Source organism: Vanellus vanellus, assembly GCF_965231255.1.
Source record: "Vanellus vanellus genome assembly, chromosome: 9".
Taxonomy (NCBI): domain Eukaryota; kingdom Metazoa; phylum Chordata; class Aves; order Charadriiformes; family Charadriidae; genus Vanellus; species Vanellus vanellus.
The window spans coordinates 17661400-17686228 of NC_138914.1; the positions used below are offsets into that span (position 1 = coordinate 17661400).

General features: G+C 42.2%; 1 protein-coding gene across 3 annotated transcripts in view; it reads right to left on the bottom strand.

Annotated features, from left to right (window-relative positions):
* Window positions 1-24381, bottom strand: part of USP4 (ubiquitin specific peptidase 4) — a gene marked incomplete at its 5' end in the record, with an annotated part of 49654 nt that extends 25273 nt beyond the window's left edge. For 2 of the 3 annotated variants that reach the window (XM_082487950.1, XM_082487949.1), the window contains 10 exons: window positions 1311-1469; window positions 2960-3133; window positions 5268-5385; window positions 6030-6173; window positions 16829-16890; window positions 17084-17229; window positions 18248-18374; window positions 23536-23666; window positions 23956-24083; window positions 24224-24381. In XM_082487950.1, coding sequence (XP_082344076.1) covers window positions 1311-1469; window positions 2960-3133; window positions 5268-5385; window positions 6030-6173; window positions 16829-16890; window positions 17084-17229; window positions 18248-18374; window positions 23536-23666; window positions 23956-24083; window positions 24224-24381 — 1347 coding nt within the window. The remainder of the gene's footprint in view (window positions 1-1310; window positions 1470-2959; window positions 3134-5267; window positions 5386-6029; window positions 6174-16828; window positions 16891-17083; window positions 17230-18247; window positions 18375-23535; window positions 23667-23955; window positions 24084-24223) is intronic. The other variant, XM_082487951.1, reaches the window with a different exon arrangement.
* Window positions 24382-24829: the final 448 nt, after the last annotated feature.

Here is a 24829-nt window from a genome sequence, read left to right on the forward strand (position 1 = left end):
CCTAAAAATAATTATTGCATCTGGCTTTTAGATGCTCCTAAAGCATGTTTTCACCTAATATATTTACTCTGGAGTCTGCGTTTGTCAGTATGTTGCTGATGTTTGTATTGTGACAAGAGGTAAATGCCTGATCAGGAGAGCGTGAGTTCATTTCAGGAAAGATGTTTCACTATTATGTGTCTCATTAATCTTAGCACAGCTTTTGCCAACTTCAGAGGAACAAAGAAGTGTCTGCAAGGGGCTCACATATAAGTGTTGACTGGGAAAGAGAGGACAGGGAAAGGCAGGAAGAAAAAAAAAAAAACAAACAAACAAACAAAAAAAAACAAACAGAAGAGACTTTTCTGGCCTCTGTCAGGGAAACAGCATAAGATAATTAATTTTGTCTATTTAGGTAGAGTGGGTAACTGGAGCCCAAGGGTGTTTAAATTCAAATTTAAATTAAATAAAATGTAAAGTTTCTTAATATCAGTGTACCATTTCCATGGCACCAGAAAGGAGAAAAATCAAGTCAAGCCTCTTAAGGAGATGTTGGTAGTTCACCAAACATCAGGAAATCATCAAGATCCATGGTTGTACCAAGTCACTTATACCTTGGCTCTCTCCTTGCCTTGACCAGTGCTTTCATGCACCCTTTTCAGCCTGGTTTTAAATGTAGTTCATGGATAACGGTTGTCTAGAGGCCATGAGGGAGCACACGTGAGAAGTCTGACCTAAAAGCTTATTTCATTTTATACTGTGCTGTCTATCAGTGGGACACCAGAATGGCTGCTCACAACCCTGTGCCCAGGGCACATGTTCAGACCCTTATTTGAGGGGCACCCCAGCACCTCCATGTGAGAACGGTCCCAGTCCCACCCAAGTTCACATGCAAGTACGATGGCCTACACAGCAAGCGCTCTCCTCAAACTGACAGTAAAAGCTGCTGCTCAATCTACCTGGAGGAAGAAGGTGGGCCTGAGTTGTCAGGAGGAAAGGTCATAGTAGTAACTACAGCCTACTTTTGGGTAGCAGTTATGTCATGAGATAAACTTCCTTCCTTTCCACTGCAGCATTGTACCACAAGCGCATCTTCCTGCACACCAGTACATGAACATTTTGTAAGGCAGAGCAACAGCAACATGCCATGAGGTGTCACAAAGAGTCAGCCAGGCCATAAAGCACAACAGGGTTCTCTCTTCCCAGGTACACTGCTTTGTAGGTAGGATGATTGTGTGGCCTTTGAGCAGGAAGGCCATAAAGTGTCACAAAACCCAATTAAATTCCCCTGAAGCACTACCTGCCCCACCCTCAAGTAAAGGGCACCATACCGAATCAGGTCTGCCATTGGCATCCTTCAGCTCTAGGTAGGGCTTCTTCTTCACTCTGTTCAAATCCTCATGCAAACCATCTAGAAGAAAAGCCAAGAGTTCCTGGGAATCCTGCTGCTGGTATCCTGAAAATTGAGGAGCAAATCGGCCAACCTGTGTCTGAAACACAAAGGTAAGAGTCAGAGGGGGGTGAGCATGACCTACGTGTAGAAGACAGGAATAAAATCACTCTGGCTTTTGCAGAGATCAACTCCATGCTACGTTACGTTAGCAGGAAACCACACTGACATAGATGCTAACACAGTAAGAGTGCCAGAATAAATTTCCCAACTATTTTTATTTTTCCCCCCTAGTGTTGAGAGGGAAGAACACATTCAGTGCTGCGATGCTAGAAATCTAAGTCATCAATATTAATTTAGGAACCTGCAAACAAACAGTACACAGGACCTATCTGCCTGATGCATTTTGTACTTTAATTTCTCTTTCAGTAACCTACAGTTCCCACAATGCAGACTTGCTATAAGGTAGCATCTTCAAGAAGGTGGACTGCAAGGCAAAAATGCTTGCAGAAGATACTTACAAAATAACAAAACTGGCTTAAAACTAAGATTGAAATCCTCTGCCACAGTAACCTCTAGCTTTCTATCACTATTTTTAGAATAGCTATGAAACGTAACAGCCTGAGTTACCAAGAGCCAGAAACAGCACACCCAAATACAACCTCTTATTTCATAAGTGCTATCTCACAACACTGCTATTTCCTGCTTCTAAATAAAAATTAATAATAATAATAATAAACAACAGAAAGGGGTCCCACAGGAAAAACAATCAGCTGAAGGAGTGGTCAATCCTACTGACCATCACTAGTTTTCTCAAACAGTCTCCAACAGGCTTGCAGAATTATGCTTAGTACATTATAACCACTCAAGATGACAACTGCAAGGGAGCCCAAACTGAAGGGTTATTTATATTATAAAGATAATTAACACTGTTATTAAATCAAAGGTCTCCTTTGTCACTCTTTCTCAATATGCTGTGATTGCAGTACAGAAGCAAACTCTCGTTCTTTGGATGCTTTAATTACATTGTCTTGCACCAGAGCATTTTTGCATTATATTTAAAATAAAAGACATAGTTACAATTTTTCTAGGGGTTCATACACAACTGCTACATTGCAGTATTTCAGCTGAAAGCAGCTCTTTACAGTGAAGCACTGGGAACATTAAACCAATAATTAACGTTACAGACAAGGGGGTGCATTTTGCTCACCACTTTATAATTTCATTTTTTAAATTTATAACTTGCACACCTTTTCTTTCAGATTAAAGTTCACAGATGGCAATTCACATGACCTTGCCTAGTTTTGTAGCAAAGATCATTTTGATGCATCTGTAAACAACTCAGAGGCTGGAAGGTCATTTACTTAGTAAGGCATTTAACATTGAAGAGCAGTAACCAATTCCAGGGTATGACACTACTGACTGGCAAGTTCCTCCCTGTACTCTGCAAAGCATTTACATAAAACGTGAAACAACACTGAAGCAATTCTGTCACTACTGCTTTCATAACACCAAAATAAGTGGAAGGCATATTAACTTTCACTGTTTCTTCTGTCAAAGAGCTATGCTACAAGAACATGGAGTACTTACTTTAAACATACGTGGGGCCACGTGAGACTGTCTCCCAGACCAAATCTGTTTAATGAGCTCTGCATAGGCTTCTGCAATTTCTCCTCTCATCCCCAGTGGATTGTTCTGATTTATTTCAGCTTCATACTTATCTTCCAGGAAATAGTCAGTCAGAGGAGGGGTATTGCTCAGACACTGAAAAAGCATTAAGAAAAGTTTACTGCACAGGACAACAAATCTGTGACAATGAAATAACAAACCCAGCTTTCAGATCAGAGCATGTACTACGCTATTAACAAAACTGGTGAGACTGAATTTGAGTGCATATTTACATAGATTTGTTTTTCCACACATTACTGAAGTGGCAGGGTAGGCTATCTTACTGATGCATTACAAAGAAATCTGCACAGAACACGTCAGAAAGGTCTTTAGAGATGTCACCTTAATGTTCAAGTCTACATCCCATATTCACTTTCTAACCTTGAAATCCTAATATAAGGAACAGTGAGAATAAGACAGGGCCTTGTTACTCCTTGAGGTGAAACACAAGCTACATGTTGTCCTACAAAGAACCAAATGCCATTAAAAAAATCACCATCAAAAAGTCAGCAAAGTTTAAAGGCAGGAAGGATACCACTCCATATCTACTATCCCCTTTATATACTTATTATCAGTGTAACATAGTAAAGATTTAATACATCCTGGGAAATCACCATAAACCTCAGGACACAGGTAAAACTAGCACAGGAAGTGGTTTCCCTAGTCCAGTAATTCAAAGACTCAAAGCTTATCGCAAGACGCGACACTCAGATAAGTAAGGCAAGACTTGGACGTGGGAACAAGAAAAGAGCCAAATCTGAGATACGATCAAAATTACTAGGGCTTCAAGGCACTGTAGTATCAAGAAAATATTAAACTAAGCTCTCTCTGAATACCTGAGATTTCAGGTGCTGTGGCAGATGCCTGTACAGTGGTACACACCTGCTGGGTGTAGGTACACAGGTCTCCCAGCAGTTATACATGGCAATTTGGAGAGGGTCAGAAAAGCGTAGTCTTGTCCTTTAGCCAACTCCACTTTCACTGCCTTGATGCGTACTATGTGGAATTTATTTCCTACCATATCTTTCCAGTTCCAATGCCCAGGCGTTAAGTGTCTTTCTCCAGGCAAACGACATTAAAGTGCTTATAGCCCGCTATCGTTTGACACCAGCCTGTCACTGGGAAACCGTTGCTGACAAAATTCCAAGAACTTCCAAAAATTATGGCAGAAATGTGCATTTGAAAGACTGATGTCTAGAAAATTAAAGCCTAATGGTAAATACAAGAAAGAAAGTAAATGGTCCTTAACATGACTAGTTTGCATGCAAAATTAAGATTGAAGTGTGTTTGGATTAAGTTACTTCAACAATAAAAATTAATTTTAAAAGTTATCTTAGCTATCAAATTCAAGAAAGCATAATGCAGTTTAAGGTTACCACAATACAAGTGAAAATAAAGATACATCAAACAAAAAAGTGAGGCAGTCCAAGTTTATTGTGGTATCCTGAATACCACATGCATAATGCATTATAGTTATTTTAAGACCTATTCTAGCTTTCAGAGATGCCAGAGTGACAGAAGTCATTACATAGCACTTGTACCACCCTAAAAGTTTGCCCATTGCTTAAATCAAAGTTCATACAAGTTGGCTCACGTTTTGTTTTAATTTCTTAGCAAACAACTATCCCTAACGCGTTTCTGCATTTTTTAAGATGAACCAAATAAACCTAAGAGATAATAAGTACACTAATAATTATTAGCTTTGCATAATTGTTACAACCTTAACACCCCACACAATGACTCTGAATCCTTCCTGTGGCTTTTCATACTCTTAATTTGTCAAGAATCTTTAAACACAGACCCCAGAACTGCATGCAGTGACCTGCTAATGTCACTTATGCAACGCAAACAAGTAAAACCATCCTCTACATCAGACCATTTTTGTCAGAGCACAGCATTGGGACCTTGCATTACAGTTAGGCACCTGTTTCATATGACTTCCCCCATAGCCTTTTCAGAAGTCATGTACTTCCGATCCAGTCCTTAATACTGTACTATGTTTTATACTACTAATGTGCTACACATAAGCCAAACTAAACATTACCTGATTTTTGTTTGGGGTTTGTGTTTTTTCTGGTTTTTTTTTTTGTTTGTTTGTTTTTTTAAATTCCATGTGCAGACTCCTCATTGAATCACATTAAAACATGCTTTCCTTTCCACAGATTTTAATCCACAATCTCTGCGAGACTGCTCTTATTTAATTCTAAAGAGGGCTCTTTCCAATTCTTACCTGTAATGCAGAATTCATGAAGCAGGTGTTTCCAAGGTTACTGAGTCCACAGAGTCCAGGTTGTGACAGGGAAGCACTGTCCCTGCAGTTGTAAGAGTTACAGACAAATCCAGAACCTCTGAAAGAAAGACACCATAGTGAACTCCACAATGAGTTTACCAAGTCTCAATACTGTTCAAGAGTCACATCAAACGAGACAAAAAACTGTTTAATTAAATTTTTTAACCAGCCTACATGTTTCTGCTGCTTCATAGTGGCTAATATTGAATACCAGGAATGTGAAGTGTATGTGCTAACTTTGGAAACATTAATCATTACAGTCTATTATTAATTTATGGCTCACACCACAGTAATTTCCTCTACAAGTCTACAAGTACACAGCACACTAATGCAGCAAGAGTCTACCTAAGTCTATATGGTATATGGTAAGACCTAACAAGAAAATTATGATCTCTACCTGGGAAGGCTTCTACTACACTAGCAGATGGAGAAAATAATAGAAACCCTTCCCTTGTACCCCCAATCCCCTCAAAATCAGGCAATGTCCTAGTAGTTAGTAAGATTTGGAACATGCGCTACTTTTGCAAGTGAGCAAGGAATAGCAGAACACAGTGGTTTCAAAAGTAAAGTCTGATAAACAGGTAAACAAGAGTAGCAGAACTCCTCAAAGGGCACCATCACACTCCTTTTCTATACTGGTAAAGATGCACAGGATTATTCACATGAACGACGAAGAAGCAAAAAGAACGTTCCTGCTCTTACCCCCTGCCCAGGTGGGAGCTGTTCAGTCCATAGGAGTTACTGCTATCACCGTTAGTAATGACAGAAGTGGCAGACATTGAGGAATAAGAACTTGCTGATGATTTTGAAGAGGTAGTAAAGTTTCTGCTAGTTGCAGTGCTTGATCTGGGAGAAAGGAAAAAGAAGTAGAAACAGAGCTACTACTTTTTTCACCCCCCACCCCACCTCCCACAAAACTCCAAGGACTTGCTGCATTACAGTTAGTTCCCACACACAGAATTTACTGTCTTGATCTGTGCAATCACACTTCCAAATGCTTGTCTGGAACAGAAACCTCAGACAAAAGTATCAGAAGCAGGAGTAACAATTCTTGCTTAAGGCAAAATCTGGGTCCCAGACTGAAATAAGTAGGCAATTCAGATGGCATGAGGGACAGGGAAGCAAGCTTCAAGTTTATGAGCAAACCACCTTGAAACAAGCAAGCAAAAAAGAATCCCAATCTTAAGACCACAAAAAACTTGCCCACATTAAAAGTGACAGTCGGTCCTTCCCTACTTGAAACCCAAATCACGCACTCAAACAGAACGTTAATTAGTAAGAAGATAACCAGGGTGGGCATAAACCAGTTTGAGCCTAGCTGATACAACTACATTGCTCAGAGGCAGGACACACTGCTATGTATGTGTGGCACACACAGTAATCCTCAGCATTTTGAGACTGGAGATATGAAACAGATTAAAAAGGTTCGTAAGACTCAAGTCTCTGGCTGTGAATCCCAGGCTATTCCATGCTACTACTCTCCTCCTCCAGAAAAGAGCCAGAATACAGTGTTATAAAAGACCAACAAGGCACTAAAATTCAGCAATGTTCTGTCATAGACAGCTTTGGCTCCATAAAAAAAGCAAAACCACAAGATAGTACTACATAATCAAGCTTAAAGAAACTATTTTGATAGTAATTAATTTCTCTATAGCAAGAGCTAACTGGGAAATAGTCTATTCTCTCCATCCTTGCCCAAATAAACATGCAAAACTGAATGCAAAAATGTGCAGGACACCAACAGCCACACAACAGCGGCTAATACACCCAAAGCACAGCAGAACACCAGCAGAGGACAGTGCCCTCACGCTTTAGCTTGTTCTTGTATCTCTTTCAATGATGGCCTTGATTCTCCAATGATACAAACTAAAAATGCATATTCATAGCTCAGAAAACAGTCTTGGCAAACCTCTGTGAAGCAAAAACTAGAAGATAAAGAACAAGCCATAATGGCCAAGGGGAGGCAGAACAGTTGGACAGACTTACCAGTTTGGAAATATAAGAGTGGTAAAATAAATGCAGAAGGAAACAAGTTACAACAGAAGCTTCCAGATGAAAACACAAACCCCAAACACAGTTTAAACCTGAAGCATGCTAAAAAACCCAACTCACCAGCCAGCACAACCAAAAAGTACACTGGAAAGTATACAAGAACGAGCAGATCTATGGAAATAACTACAACCATTTCTGGGACAATACACACTCTTATGGTCATTACACATTGGAGGTGGAACTTCTCAAGACTACCTGGACACAAAGGTAAGATCAATGAAAGAACAAGAGGGTCTAGACTAAAACAACAATTATCAGACTCATGCTCTACACGTGGAAGTTTCAAGGGTCAAGAATAAAATAGTTAAGCTAACAATAGCCTGTAAATCCATTAAGAACACACCTTTAAAAGTCTGAAGTAGAAGTGAAGTGAATTATCTAGAAGCAACGAAGGGCAACCTAGAAAATGCTAGACCTGAAAATGCAGCATCTCGACATGTTTGACCTCAGTGAGAGAACAGAATAACACATTTGGAAAATAATATGCAGAAAATCTAGCAGGAAGAAAAGGAGGATGACCTCATAAGGGATTTAATAATTTCCAATAGAAGCATAGAGGCAGTGCATAATCAAGAGTCAGATGGCAACTGAAGAGTTCCAAGTATCTTGGATAGTAGGATACTATCTTCAATAGTATCCTACGCACATAAAAAAAAAGCGAAGAACTACAGGGAAGGATAAAAAAAAAAGGATCAGAAAGCAAAGATAAGAAAGAAACAAGTCACAGAGTGGGAAAAGTCTACCTACAAAGTCATGAAGGATCCTGAGTGAATTCCTGTTAGAAAATGGGGAAGATCATGTAAGAAGTAAAACAACAAAAGAGAGGCCAGCAGCTTTCCAAGTGTGGAGAAACAAAAAAAAATAGAGATCAAATACACTTGGGAAGATAAAAATGCTAAGGACCCTTACATTTTACAAGTTACTCATCTATCTCTAATAACTGAAGAAAGATTAAGGATTTACTAAGCACAGCTGCTCCCCCTCATTTCACAAGACAGTCACAAAGGTACCTGATTCCAGGTTGAAAGGTACAGACAGCAGCTAAGAAAAAAGTTTTCCTCTGAAAGCTTCTCATTTTAAGCCCAGGAAGCTACTGTTACTGACCCCACAATACTGTAGGCTCTTGAGGAGACTGCCTCATTTGCACAGAGAGGTAACAATAGAAATCCTGGATGCCAAGCATTTATCCCCAGTGCCCCAAAAAGGGTTTCTGTGGAACACGCAGACTTTGACTGGTCAAAGACACTTGCCCCCTCCACTGCCATCTCTCACAGTATGTGACTTCCGCTTCCTTGGAAATGGAGGCCCCAGCACCTTGCTCTGAAGTAAGAGATAAACATTATCTCTTCTTCAACATTCATGACCGAGATCCTTCCAAAATGTTCTGGGCTACTCAGTGGGTTACCCCTGAATGCACTCTCAGTTTGCTCTTTGTAGGCACAACAGACACTGGACTGGAAGGTGCCAAGCTCCTGCAGCCTCCCTTTGATCATCACCACAATGTTTCTGACAGGGATAAACACATTCAGATACATTTCATTACCCAAATCTACACAACAGTAAGCTATAGCAAAGAAAGACTTCATCTAACCATGTTCAGGAATTGAAGAAAACAGTTTCACAGGTTTAAGGATGAGATTGCATGGTATGACTGTTGAATCAGTCCTCCTGCTTAAGCACAATTTGAGTCATGGAATCATAGAATGGTTTGGGTTGGAAAGGACCTTGAAGACCATCGAGTTCCAACCCCCCTGCCATAGGCAGGGACACTTCCCACTAGATCAGGTTGCCCAAGACCATGTCCAGCCTGGCCTTAAACACCTCCAGGGACGGGGCCACAACAGCCTCTCTGGGCAACCTGTTCCAGTGCCTTACCACCCTCAAAGTGAAAAACTTCTTCCTAATGTTCAATCTGAACCTGCCCTCTTCCAGTTTAAAACCATTCACCCTCATCCTATCACTACATGCCCTAGTAAAAAGTCCTTCCCCAGCTCTCCTGTAAGCCCCCTTTATGTACTGGAAGGCCACAATAAGATCTCCCCGGAGCCTTCTCTTCTCCAGGCTGAACAGCCCCAACTCTTTCAGTCTCTCCTCATAGGAGAGGTGCTCCAGCCCTCGGATCATCCTCGTGCCTCTCCTCTGGACACGCTCCAGCAGGGCCATGTCCTTCTTATGTTGGGGACTCCAGAGCTGGATGCAGTACTCCAGGTGGGGTCTCACCAGAGTGGAGTAGAGGGGCAGAATCACCTCCTTTGACCTGCTGGCCACACTTCTTCTGATGCAGCCCAGGATACGGTTGGCCTTCTGGGCTGCAATCACACATTGCTGGCTCATGTTGAGCTTCTCATCAATCAGCACCCCCAGGTCCTTCTCCTCAGGGCTGCTCTCCAGCCATTTCCCACCGATCCTGTATTTGTGCTTGGGATTGCCCCAACCCAGGTGTAGGACCTTGCACTTGGCCTTGTTGAACTGCATGAGGTCGGCTTGGGCCCACCTCTGCAGCCTGTCCAGGTCCCTCTGGATGGCATCCCTCCCCTCCAGCATGTCTACCTTGCCAAACAGCTTGGTATTATTGGCAAACTCGCTGAGGTGCACTTGACCCCACTGTCCATGTCTCCAACAAAGAGGTTGAACAGTACAGGCCCCAGTACCGACCCCTGAGCAACACCACTCGTCACTGCTCTCTACTTTGACATCGACTTGACAGTCTGTCAAGCCAACTCCTGTCTGAGGTAAAATACCGCTTGTAGAAAAATCTACCATCATGGTTTCACAGTGGCCAGCAACAGCCAATCCAGCAGACTACAGCTAAACTCTTCCAATGATCAGTAACCCTTACAGTCAGAAGAAACTTGACAGGCTGAGAGAGTAGGGGTTGTTCAGCTTGGAGAAGAGAAGGCTCAGGGAGACCTTATAGTAGCCTTCCAGTACCTAAAGGGGGCCTACAAGAAAGCCGGAGAGGGACTTTTTACAAGGACATGTAGTGACAGACGAGGGGGAATGGCTTTAAACTGGAAGAGGTCAGGTTTAGATGAGATATTAGGAAGAAATTTTTCACTCTGAAGGTGGTGAGGCACTGGAACAGGTTGCCCAGAGAAGTTGTGGATGGCCTATCCCTGGAGGTGTTCAAGGCCAGGCTGGACAGGGCTTTGAGCAACCTAGTCTAGTGGGAGGTGTCCCTGTCCATGGCAGGGGGGTTGGAACTAGATGATCTTTAAGGTCCCTTCCGATCTAAACCATTCTATGATTCTATGATTTGCAGCATGAGTACCTGGCTTCATCATCTGGACAATGGTTTGTGCTCATCTCCACGTCTGCTGCCTGTAGAGTCCCTTCTTCGATTTCCATTTCTCATATCCCACAGAAGCTTTAAAGTGTTAAAATCAACTTTTATGTTGCTCACTGATACAATACTTCAACTTTTAAGTCTTCTAGCACAAAAATTATTTGTTAGTTCTTCAACAGTTCACTTGGCGCCTTCTGAAATCTTTCATTAGTCTACTTTTCAGATTTGTTGACAGCCTCAACAGGATATGATCATTTCACACACAGTTTTATCAGTGCGCCAGTTATCGAAAAAGTCTTCTGGTGCACACTCAGCATTTCCCTACTGAACCAGTGAGGTTATTTGGTTTTGCCTCAAGGTTGCTACAGGAGCTCACATTCAGGAGACTGAACCAGGACTGGAATCAAACTCCCAGAGTCCAACATGTATTTCAGACTAATGTTCTTCATCCCCACGTACACAACTTCATGTTTCACTATAACCATGCATGTTGCCCCCCATCTGCCAATTAAAGACAGACGTTTCATATCTTGCCACACAATGTTTCAAAAACCCACACAAATGGCAAGTGAGGAGAAATCTGGAGACTAGCAGCATAAAGAGGACAAAGTTAGATTAATCTAGCACAGAAACTGTGAGGCCATATGGCTGATAAGTAGAAAAACTGCTAAGCTGAACAGCTTGAAAATATACTGTAAGAGGCTTTGAAGTGGTTGGAAGACAGAGACAGGTAAAGTACTTCAATTCAGTTGAGGCTACCTTCAGAGCACATAGTAGAAGTAGTCCTTCTCCTTTAAACTACCAATATAAAAAAAATAAAAATATTGTGACAGAAAGTTTTTGTCAAAGCAAGAAAAGTTAGACCTCAGATTTAATTGGCAAAGGCCATAATGGATTTTCATTTAGAAAGTTCTTACATGCAAAAGCCTCCTTAACTTATCTTACATGCTCAATGCTACTTTGAAGGCATGGCATCTGCTGCCAACTCAAGCACTTGAAAGTCATGTAATACAGATCTGCCCACAGAACGTTTAGCCCCATTGCTGAAGGGGTCCTCTGAAATCATCAGCAGACAAGGAAATGGGGGAAGGAGATCAGTTTTAAATACGAAAGGGCATTTAATTATGGTATTATGTACCTACAAAATACACATCAACCATCAAGGTCTTAAAATTGTACGGTAATTTCCAGCATGCAACATCGCTGAATGTTGATTTAGGCATCTCTTCAACCTGATACAAGACTGAATAGTTGAGAAAAGCTACATGTGTTACAAGACGGGTGAATTAAGCAACAATTCCTCCAACATTTTTACTGATGAAAGTACCAGGGGGAAGTCCACCGAGTATACAGTGCCACCAGCAAATAGAAGAGCGGGAAGGGGAAACGGCATGAAAACTCTAGCAGCAACCAAAGAACCAGAAGGTATTTTCCCGCTGCATATTGCAAAGGGAGGCAGACAGCTACCAGGCACATGCTAAATACAACTTCACTCCTGCTTTCAAAAGCAATACCTGATGGAAAAGGTGCTACTTTTATAGATCTGACATGATTTCTTATTCATACTCAAGATAAAGTGTGTGCTAGGACTGAGCTGGAACTCTGCTAGCTCTGGATTTTATTTTCAGCATCTTATAAGTAACAATTGAAGAAGACCAAGTTCCATAGAATCACTGATGTAATCTCCCTTCAGAAACAAAGGATGCCTCCAATTCCGAAATTCCTAGAGTAAGTATAATCCATTCCCTCTTCTAAAACCTCATCTAGTAGCAAAAGCAGTTTCAAACTATAACAATAAAGTTCCTTAGGGAACTGTTCCTTAGGGAGAAGCAAACTAACAAACAACAGTAGCCAGACATACTCTGAATATACCACCCAGAACTTCTGTGGAGTTGAAGAGCATTTTTTTCTGTAAGATGTCAGCCAGCTTGATGGCAGGGAAAACACACAGAAGGCTGCCAAACATGTGGAAAAGCCGTTTCCCGTGGTAGGAGCCAGTGCCTCTGACAAGCAGCAAATGGTGGGGAAAAATCCCTATGACAGGGAACCTGCCCACCCCACAGTCACCTTGCACACATGTATTCTGCGAATAACAAATGACATGAACACCCAGCTTTCCAAGGCCTCTTTTGGCACACAGGTAGCGATGCAGATGCTCACCATTCCTCTACCAACAGCAGAGCACTCTACATCCCATTTGTTTACACCATCAAGTAAGGAAAAACTTTCTCATAAATGCTTTTAGTGTTAAAGTGATGCAGCCCAAAGAAAGATGTCCCAATATAAAGTTCCCCATGGTCTTGGCTAAATATATTTCCTCCAGCTGAGAAACAGAATACTGGAGCAAAACATTTGCCTGAGATAGGATTAAAATTTGGAGTTACTCAACTCTCTTTCAAACCACACCTTAGCACAGAGCATTCACAGTTCCTGCTGACACCAGATGCAGCTAGGAGTCCAATTCTTCAGAACTTTAAAGTGTACGTTTATTTAGAAAGCATAACAGCTTACCAACATTACAGACTTTCCTAGCCTCATGAAAGAGCAGAACAGGTTTTCAGGACGATAGTCTCACTTATCTTTCTTAGCCATGCTGTTAATGCAGCTTCCAACTCACCTCTGGTATCAGCTTTGGCTTCCAAAAAGCACCAGATTAGTTATTTCCCACATAAAGAACCTCCTTTACTACAGAATTACTTTCTGCAATATTAATGTAACCTAGTGTAACCTACCCTGAACACCTCACCAGTTAACAGGGCGAGACTCGTACTCTTCTAGGCTGGGAACTCTGTATCTTCTCTCCGGCTACTCTCATCTCCTCCTTCCTCTCTCACCAGTTCTGCCCAGTTCAATTGCTCACAGTCACCCACAGATTTTACACGTATAAATAGTCCCCATGACTTTGCACTAAACTTATTAATCTGGAGTCTTAAACATATAATATTGATTTAATGCAACACATATATGCAAGCACACGCCCACGGAAAGATAATCCATGTCCTAACCCATTAATGAGTTTTGAACCTTACACTCCAGATTAGCGAGTCTTTTACTAGCTCACAGAAACAGTTAAAATGCTGGCAATATTTAATTGCAGTACAGACATCTAATGTTTCCAGAACAAAAGGAAAAAAAAAAAAAAATAAGATCAACTGAGAACACACCCTAAGTCAGAGTACGCTTTCACTTGAGATTTGTCTGCTGAGATATCTGGCAAATGAAAGCACATGGTCAAAACAAGAATCTATTTTTTTTAATTACATAGAAAAGTTTTATCAATTATTTTATTTATTAAATTACCGCTCTCCAAGGGGAAAAAAAAAATCTATGCTGCTCCAAGATTAAGTTATGTTAAAGACTCAACCTGAGATTAGTACAAAATCTTTCCACTGTGCTCTCCTAGGTTTCAACTTCATAGGGAGGTGGAATTTACACAGTGTATTTAAAACTAAATGAAATAAAAGAAAATACCCTTAATAAAAGAACGTCTTGAAAAAATTAAGGACTCAATAAAATATGAGAACTAGCTGGAGAATATTCAAACATCAAATAAATTACGAACTACAGAGTATTAAATATTTATGCATTTATATGAAGATAGGCTAAAAAAGGGAAGGAAACCAAATAAACTTAAGCATTATGACTGATGTGAAAGGAAAGCACAGAGCAAATATAAATTAATTAATATGGAGCAACGCCAATGATTCAAGAAAGAAAAGCTAAACCTAGCTTACTCACTAAGAATATATTATATAACAAAAAAAACCCAGAGCTTCACTATTTCTTTTTTAAATATAAATCCCTTAAAAATAGGTAAAAAGCTTTGTGAAATAACCCTTGAAAGACCCACAGAAAGAAAACTTAAGATCTACAAATGATCCAGCCTAGACTGTCACCAGCCCACTCAATTTGACAAGGAGTGAAGATATGCAACAGAGGAAGCACCACAATGCAGAACAGAAGCCCCCCCAGCCTGTCAACATATATTCAACATAGATATCTAGACTTAACCATCTTGGGAAAAGTCTCAGCTGCAGGCTACCAGAAGACATCAGTATACCACTGCAAATGCATTGCTAATTATATCCTCTTCTTACAGGGAACTTTTTTTATTCCTCCTGCATACATCTGCTACTGCCCATGCTATGAGGCAGGCTACTGGACACACCTGGTCCAGATACAGTATAGCGTTCCTCATTTTCAACAGTATGAGTACTATTCATATGTGGGTTTGGGGTTATCAAGGCAACTGCTGTACAATATTAGTAGCTTAAAGACATAAAATGGCATAGAAAATAAACATCACTGAACCTAACAGGTAAATACTTATTGCTCATTAACTTTTGTTATCTTATGTCTATGAAAGAGTGTGTTCTCAACTTTTTCCTCCACCCATTTCAAACACGGAAAGAATTTTGAAGTCCAATCCTTCTACCTGACTTGCCTTACATGACACAGCCACCTTTAGCATAGGAAGGCATAATGCTTGTCCAGCAGGGCTCGTTATAACCCAAAGATGTGAAAGCATACTGCTTTCCTGAGACACAGCCTTTGCCCGAGCCACATATAAAGGTCCTTCACATTTGATCAGCACACACCAACATCAATCCTAAAGAGGAGAAGGAGTCCAGCTTCTTCTTCCCCTCTTTGTCTTCCCAAACAGTGTTTCTGAACAGTTATTACGCATTTAACCCACAAGACTAAATAAGGGCACAAGAGCTAGAGAGCAGAACTTGCTAAACCAACGCACCCAACTGTATAAGGAAGACATTAGGTGGAATATACATGCTTAGTTTCTTAACAGAGATAACGGGCAAGGAAATAATTAGCCAAGACAAAGTATAAAGGAATAGCTCATCCAACATGTATGACTTAATACAATTCTTCCAGCCACCATTATCAGCATCAAGTCACACAATTTCGCAAGTTCTACATTATAATAAGCAACTCTTTATTTCTACATCATTATAAAATATTAATCTGCATACTGATAACCGTTTTCATTCAAATATCACTAGAGGTTAATTAAAAGTCTTTACCTATCAGACTAGCTGCTGAAAAAGACAAGACTGAGGCCTGGGAATGCCACAGCGACCCTGTTTAGCATTGCTTCACATGGACACAAAAGGTTATGATCTGGTCCTGCACGGCTGCCTCTCTAATACCGACTGTCAACCAGTACTCCAACATGTACATGATATGAATGTTTAGATGCTTTTCACATTGCACACTTACAGAAAGTTCATTATAATCCTATGAACTTTCTCCTGATCCATTTACCCAGTATTATATCTCAGAACTAGAGAATTGTTTCAAAATAGGTTTCACTGACCTATTTGATCCATTCTTCAAGTTTAACACTAGTAAGATCTTGATCTCAAATGAGATCAGTCAGCAACAAGTTCTGTAAGTCAACTGTATTGCATGTAAAAATATTTTCTTTATCAGTATCAAGTTGGATGGCCTACCCACAGGAAAGCGAGTAGCCCATCAGACTAGTAAAATCACAGAATTTTACTTTCTGTAGTATGACTTGATAAGAGCAGTTCCTTATCACTGCATGCAACTTCCCTTCTACACCATTCACTCTATACATACAACATTTCATCAAGCCCCCCTCTTACTCATCTCTTCTCTAAATTACATAGTGGAGATAGAGAATCAGTATTTAGAGGCTTTGATAATTGTCTTTGGCAGCAGGGGGTGTTGCTCAGCTATTTCTATACCCTTTCTAAGGAGGAACTATCAGAACTCTGAGCATTCAGTACTGGCAGCTTTGGAAATATACTCCAAAATCCTTGTTGTTCTGCAATGGTAGAAGACTTCTTCCCCTCCCCCCCCCGCAGAGTTAGCTTTTTAAGTAGACTAGCTCAACATAAATAGCACTTTCGTCTCCTAAGCTATAGAAACCTAAGCTATTTAATCCTTACACAACCTATTTGAAATGGGCTTTAAAAACAGAATACTTGCCAGGACAAGAAACCAGCAGCAAAATCAGTGAGGAATATTTATATTCAAAATTTTCTCCTTCTTCAAAATACCCAAAACAAAGAAATCTGCAATAACCAGCGATAACCAGGTTTTCAAAGAGAACATGTGGTCACTAAAACCAAGCGAACAAGCTAGACAAGATAGTGGAAACCTTTAGAAGATGCTTGCTTACTTTGCCAGGAAATGCTGTCCAGGCCATGTGCCATCTTCATTTTTCACTTCTATTAGAACAACCTGAAAGAGAGTTCAGGTAATAAAGAAAGGTAACTGCTAGTCCGCTACACATTTTGCAAAATCATTAACAAATCACATTTTCAATGTTTGCTCATAAACACAAGTAAAAAAAAATTACACAACAGAGAAAGCAGTACATGAGAATCTAAAAAAAAAAAAAAAAAAAAAAAAAAAAAAGAGTTATGCCCCTTACCTGACCCTGATAGAGCCCTGCATCTTGCACAGTGCTATCCAGCTTGCTGAGCTGCTCATAAGTGTTACTCGTATACCTGTTCCATAACCTAGTTTCCTTCTCAGCTGGGATATTAAATAGTTTTCTCATTTCTTTCTCGATGGTAGCTGTTCAGGAAAAAAAAAAAAAAACCAACACACAAGAATTCCTAAAACTTGAGTGCTTTTGAAAAAAAACTGACAGGCCAGACATTCAGCAAAGAGTTTTATCATAGATCCTTTAAGATTCTTTGCATAGAAAATGTATCACGGAAGTTACAATTGCTTATATAGTTTGTCTAATATTTAGTCTGAAAGAAAGAAAACCTTCTGGTTTTAGTCATGTATTTGCCTGTCAAGTCCTCAAACCAATAATGAGACACATTGAGAAGTTTCTGCTGAAAGGCCAACTTCTGTGAAACAGTCACCATTTGAAAACATAGGTTCAAGAAGGAAGTTTTTTCAGTGTTTCGACAATATTCACACACTAGGAAGAAGGAATCCTATGAGAACCAGAGACAAAACTGTTTTACATGAGTGATGTGGATGTTTCTTGAGGACATGAGTTAGTCAACAATGTGCTCCTCAAAGCTTTTAAATCACAATTCCCTGTGTTGCACACAGAACTACTGCGGCTGAAAGAAACTCAGGAGGTTCCTCGTCCAACCACTCAAAGCGGGGTCAATGCTGAATTCAGACCAGGCTGCCTGGGGCTTATCCAATCAGGTGTTCAAACCTGGCAAGGAAGGAGATCCCCCCCACCCCTCTGGGCCCTGTTCAAATGTCTAGCTGTCCTAATAGAGAAAACGTTCTCATCATATTCAGCTGGAATCTGTCCCGTTTCAACTTATGACTATTGTCTATTGGTTTTTTGCTTTGTGACTCAGTAAACAGCCTGACTCCATGTTCTCAGTAACCTCCTCATAGGTATTACAAGGTTCTGCCAAAGCCTTCTCTTCTCCAGACTAAACGCAGCTCCCTCGGCCTCTTCTCACACATCACATGCTCCAACCCCAACTGTCCTGTTGGTATCCACTAGACTTGCTCCAGTTTATCAACATCATTCTGTGATTCCTGCTCTGGAGGGCACAATATAGCTCCTGAGGTAGCATCAGAGCAAAGCTTTGTGTATCAAAGAACTACTTACCAACAGTATCTGCTTTGCTAAAGTGGCAGCTAATTACATTGTCAGGGTCGCTGCACTCACACAGCTTCAGCTCAAGAAGATAAACTTCAACTTTATAGTGCTTCACAAACAGACCATATTCCACTACCTGCAAACAGAAGGCAAATGCAATAAACAGAATAATACAAAGTTACAATACTGAGCAGTCCTCCATAACCTTAGATGGAGTTTACCACCGGCTTTGGGCTGCATTCCCAAGCAACCCGACTCCAAGAAGCCCCGGGCCCAGCGCGCCGGGGGGGCCGCTACCGGCCTCACACCGTCCGCGGGCCTTGAACTCTCTCTTCAAAGTTCTTTTCAACTTTCCCTTACGGTACTTGTTGGCTATCGGTCTTGTGCCCGTATTTAGCCTTAGATACTTAGCCTTAGTACCTTACTCCATAAGGTACACTTGGCTAAATATTTTAAGTCTTTAGGAGTCTTGCACTGAACACTGACTTGCTCTCAAGTCCAGATTCAGCCATAACCTCCGTCAGCTTGTTTTGGGGTTTCATTTTCATTTTAAAACGTAAGAAATCCCAGTGCTTTCCTTCCACAGTGCAAAGTTCCAAAGGTCCATCATCACAGCTGAACTGATAGTGCCAGCTAATTACCCACAAAAAATATTTGTTTACATAATCAGAGCACTCTAGGAAAAAAAAAAGTATCTTTTCCCTTTAGTCTTTGGCTAAAGTTTATAAAAAAGAAACAAGCCTGAAACACTGGATCAAATTCCTTTCTATTAGAACAGAGTAAGACATAGCATTAATTATTTTTCTGCAAGGTATACAGAATCTGCCTAATTACTCTCTCCTTGCAAAACCAAACAAATATGTCAGAACTGATTTTGATTACATTGCTTTATTTCAGAGTCATTTTCAAATCAATTTCACATTTGAGAGAATACTCCAATAGGTACATCTATCCATCCATAAGAAGGGCCGGAAGGAGGATCCAGGGAACTACAGGCCAGTCAGTCTGACATTGGTGCCTGGGAAGGTCATGGAGCAGATCATCCTCAGTGCCATCACACGGCACATGCAAGACAACAGGGTGATCAGGCCCAGTCAGCATGGGTTTGTGAAAGGCAGGTCATGCCTGTCAAACCTGATCTCCTTCTATGACAAGGTGACCCACTTAGTGGACGAAGGAAAAGCTGTGGATGTTATCTACCTGGATTTTTGCAAGGCTTTTGACACTGTTTCCCATAGCATTCTCCTGGAGAAACTGGCTGCTCATGGCCTGGACAGGTGTATTCTTCGCTGGGTAAAAAACTGGCTGGATGGCCGTGCCCAGAGAGTGGTGGTAAATGGAGTTAAATCCAGTTGGTGTCCAGTCACAAGTGGTGTCCCCCAGGGATCGGTGCTGGGGCCCGTTCTCTTTAATATCTTTATCAATGATCTGGATGAGGGGATCGAATGCACCCTCAGTAAGTTCGCAGACGACACTAAACTAGAGGGGCGTGTTGATCTGCTTGAGGGTAGATTGGCTCTGCAGAGGGATCTGGACAGGCTGGACAGATGGGCTGAGGCCAATGGTATGAGGTTCAACAAGGCCAAGTGTCGGGTCCTGCACTTGGGTCACAACAACCCCATGCAGCGCTACAGACTGGGGGCGGAGTGGCTCGAAAGCTGCCTGGCAGAAAAGGACCTGGGGTGTTGGTGGACAGCCGGCTGAGCATGAGCCAGCAGTGTGCCCAGGCAGCCAAGAAGGCCAACACCATCCTGGCCTGCATCAGGAATAGTGTGGTGAGCCGGACTAGGGAAGTAATCATCCCCCTGTACTCGGCACTGGTGAGGCCTCACCTCGAGTACTGTGTTCAGTTTTGAGCCCCTCACTACAAGAAGGACACTGAGGTGTTGGAGCGTGTCCAGAGAAGGGCTACAAAGCCGGTGAAGGGTCAGAGGACAAACCTTATGAGGAACGACTGAGGGATCTGGGGTTGTTTAGCCTGGAGAAGAGGAGGCTGAGGGGAGACCTTATCACCCTCTACAACTACCTGAAAGGAGGTTTTAGAGAGATGGGAGCTGACCTCTTCTCCCTGGTGACAAGTGATAGGATGAGAGGAAATGGGTTCAAGTTATGTCAGGGCAGGTTTAGATTGGTTATTAGGAAGCATTTTTTCACTGAAAGGGTTATTAAACATTGGAATAGGCTGCCCAGAGAGGTGGTGGATTCACCATCCCTGGAGGTGTTTAAGAAAAGGATAGATGAGGTGCTTAGGGACATGGTTTAGAAGTGGTGGTGTTTTTATCAGGGTAGGTTAACGGTTGGACTTGATGATCTTAAAGGTCCCTTCCAACCTCACTAATTCTATGATCCATCCCACTACCTTTCAGCATATATTTAGAACGGTATTCTGTATGACTAGACACTACTTTTCACCTACAGATCACAAAACACGTTATGCCAGAAAGAAAAGGTTATTTCAGAGGCCAGTTATGAGACAACTGAAGTAACTGGAGAGAAAAAAGAAAAAAAAAAAAAAAAAAACCACACATCTCTCCACAGTTCTTTGCAGCTATAAAGCCTATGAAATTGAGATCATACTTCATTGAACCAAAAAGTATAATTTTTAAAAGTAACAGTCCTTAAAAGGCATTTGAACAATGCCCTTAATAATCTGCTTTAACTTTCGCTCAGCCCTGAGGTGGTCAGGCAGCTGGACTAGATGATCATTGTAGGTGCCTTCCAACTGAAAAATTCTATTCTATTTGTGTGATACCAGAGTTGCAATGATCCACATCTGTATCATTTCACAGGAAAAAAAAAAAAAAAAAAAAAAAAGAAAAAACACTTTACCCAGCTTTGGAAAGAAATGAAGAATTAAGACTAAGACTTGTGAGAATTTGGCTAAATTATACTTCCCTCTTCTGAGCTTTTATAGGGTTGTATTACATATTCAAGGTGCTTTAAAGGTAAGTAATTAGCAAATACATTTGGAAAGATTTTCAGTACTTTGCTGTTACAACAGAAAGAGGAAGTAAAACTCCCTGTTTAAATAACTTCCTGACAGGCAAATTAGACTTCTTTTTTTAAATGCAAAGGAACCAATTCAGAAGTTCTCCATTTCTTTTTTAGAAGGAATTTCATTAAATGGGACTTCCTGCTCTCCAGGATTCTATAGTTGGAAACAAATAAACAAGAACCATATTCAGAAATGGAAGAACTCTTTCCAAGAAGTTGTTTCTGGTCAGATCACTGTGTCTGTTAGGACAGGTAAATGGCAAGAAGAGTCTCTAATTGCCTGCAGATGTCTCAAACGGTGTACAGAGAGCCAGTGAGCTAATCAAAGTCTGCCAAAGCAAAACTCAGGTCATGCCATTGGACAGCAATCTGAGCACAACATGCATTCAACCACTGAGGAACCACACTGTTCTGTATTTTACACATTAATACACTTTGCAGTGGGACTCTACAGAAGTCTGCCTGAAAATATGGTTTGAGATTATCAAAAGAAACCTGAACAACAAATAAATCTAATCTAATCCTCCTGTGCTTGTCCCCAGTCATCAGGCACATACATCAGCTTGTAAAAGTGCAAAGATGCCTGAAAGTTACTTCCCAAATCCTACTTTTATGGATTTTTTGATGTATGAATTACTGTTGATCCAGCTTTAGGAAAAGGATTAAAGCATTCAAGGATCACAAGTTTAAGTTCTTTACTTCCAATGCTCTCTGGAGAATACTGCAACTAGATACTGACCGTGTTCTACTCAGGTGCAGCACTGCAGCTAGTGTGTCCCACCGACCTTCCATCTTATATTTTTTTTATAAGAGGCTGTAACGTCCCCAAACCTGCTATTCTGTTAAATTTGAACATTTTTTTAAAAAGTAAAAATCCACTTCAGTTACCAGGTTATTAATAAACAGAGACTGAACTCTCATAGCAATTCAAAACTTACAAAATTTACTCTTAACTGGATAACTTAGCATCTTCTCTCTGTAAGAGCGTTAGCTCTAAGCTCTAGCGCTTACTAATTACACTGTTGAAACAGCGGCATCTGGTATCCCAAGAAAAAGAGGCTCACACAGTTAAGTCTGTCACCCAACTGTTTCCCCCAATAAACATCTCATCCAACTTCTGAATTTTTCAGAAAGGGGAGTGTCTAGTAACATGCCAGGCTTTGAGAAAGCAGTTCACCAGTTCATGAACAAAAGCTTCCTCAATCAGAGAGGCACTGATCAGTAATACTTCTAGTTTCTCCTCAATATAGATTTTCTGTTCCTCAAGACATTATCTGTTTCTACTGAAATCACACCTCCTTTATATGCTATAATTAATTTCCAGTCCCACCACTTCTGCTTTACACAGGAGTTCTGTCTACTCAGCAAAGTGACCCTGCGGTCATTTACACTTTCTGAAGACATCAGAATTTCTCGTTACATACAATTTCTAGCCCACACTGAATGACCATCTTCCAGCACCACTGATCAGCATGACTGTGTCTGCAAGAGAGGGATCTTACTTCTTTTCACCATTCTGGTGCCTCACTTTCCTGGGTCTTGCTTACCTTAAGGCAGCCCTCGTTGTAACATAATGCCACTTAAGCAATATAAATTCTGTACGTTATATCAACACTATTTGCTTGGTATAGCGACTAGTCTTTATGAACCCCACAGACTGGCATTGCTCAGTTTAGTCAGTGCAAAAACTTAAGACTAAAATAAAAACACACACCCTTTTTACCCCTAAAGAAGCATCTGACAGACTTCCAAAAAGCAACTTGCAAATTTCACCTTCTAAAACAATGCATTCATGACTGCATTTGCCAAACAAAAATAATACTTACAGAACAAAACCACAAATGTGTCTCTTCTTACTACTTTAGAATCACAGAATTTTGGAAGACGAAACATGAACCACCTTAAACTTCAGAGGAAGTGCCTAAACCATCTGTACTAAAACCCAATTTATTCTGTCCCAGAAAATCAATAAAGCTTGACTACCAACTTGCATTTTTCAAAGAACAAACTATTCCATGCAACATAAAAGCACTGCACTGGTCCAAACAATCATAATCTAGAAAGTTAACCAGAACAAGGTTCATGGTTCTCAACCTATATAACTAAGAATCAGTGAAGATTTAGAGATTTCAACTGCAATACTGGAAGATCATTCTTTCAGACAACGAGGGTAAAAAAGCTCATGTTATTATCTGCAGAGAATCCTGCCTTAACTCACATCTAGCAAAATACACATTATCTAAGTTCAATAGAGATCAGATAATGAAACCAGGCTGAAGAGTACTTGGTTCACCCATACTTACTTTTCTCACAATAGGCTGCTGTCCATCTATGCAGCCATACCACGTTACTAGTTTGTTCCAGGCTTCGGTGGGAACCAATACATAATCCAGCTCATCAATGAGATGTTCTTTTAAACTCTGAGTTTCTGGATCTAAAAGGAAGACGTAAGAAAGCATGTCATCAAACAGAACCCCTTCTTCTCAAGGCCAATACGCACAGTACCATGACACAATGAAACACCAACACTCCCACAGGCAGGTAGAAACCGCGCTGGTCCCTTCGCTTACAAGGCCGGGACAGGCGCCTGTGCGCTCCCGGAACAGACAGCATCAAAAGCGAAAGTTGCACGACGAGTCGATCGCACACAGAACTCGCTTACCCGCGGCCGGGCTGCGACCCGAGCGCCAGGCCCCGCCGCCCCGGGCCCCGCTGCCACTCACCGCTGAAGAGACCCGAGTTGTCGATGGGCCCAGGAAAGAGGCTGGGATCGCCGGCGCCGAACATGTCCCAGCTGTCGAAGCCCACGTACTTCTTCCACTGCTTGAACCAGCGGCTGTCCACTAGGTACCTGCAACACACGGCACAGGGCCGCGCGACCCCTCAGCGGCGGCCCGGCCCGGCCCGGCCCGGCCCGGCCCGGCCCACTCCCGCAGGCCCCACCGCCGAGAAGGGGACGGAGGGGAAGACCGACCGATCGGCCCCACTCACCAGGACTCCCCCGGCCTCAGGGCCGTGGCCAGCAGCGGCCCCAGCTCAGCCCGTTGCACCGTCGTCTCCGGCCGCGCCCCGCCGCCGCCGCCGCCCTCGGCCGCCGCCATGTCGGTACGCGAGCCCCGTCGCGGGCGGATGTCGGCCCGCGTACGCATGCGCGCTGGGTGGGCCGGCTGCCCTGGCCCCGCCCCGCCCGCGCGCTTTCTGACGAGCTGGGCGGGGCCGCGCGTAGGGGCGGGGCTGGCGGCGCGGGCGCCATGGCGGGGCCGCCATTTTGCAATGGCGGCCGGAGGCGCTGGGCGGGTGTTTCCCTCCCCGGGTCCCGGGGGGAGGCGGGGTGGAGAGCAGCCGGGGCTGGGGGCGTGACAGGGTGGAGGGAGGCCTGGGAGCAAGGCTGGAGGTATCAGGGCGTGGGGGCCTCGTCCCCGCGGGGGTTGGGCTGCGTCCCTGAGGTCGCTCAGTGGCTGTGAGGCCTGGGTGGCCTGCTCCAAAGCAGGGGGCAGAGGTGTTTGGTGTGGACTGTGTGGTTTTGGTGTTACATGCTCCGTTTTCTCCCACAACTGACTTGATGGAGCCCTCTGGGCAGGGTGTTGGCTAGGGAAG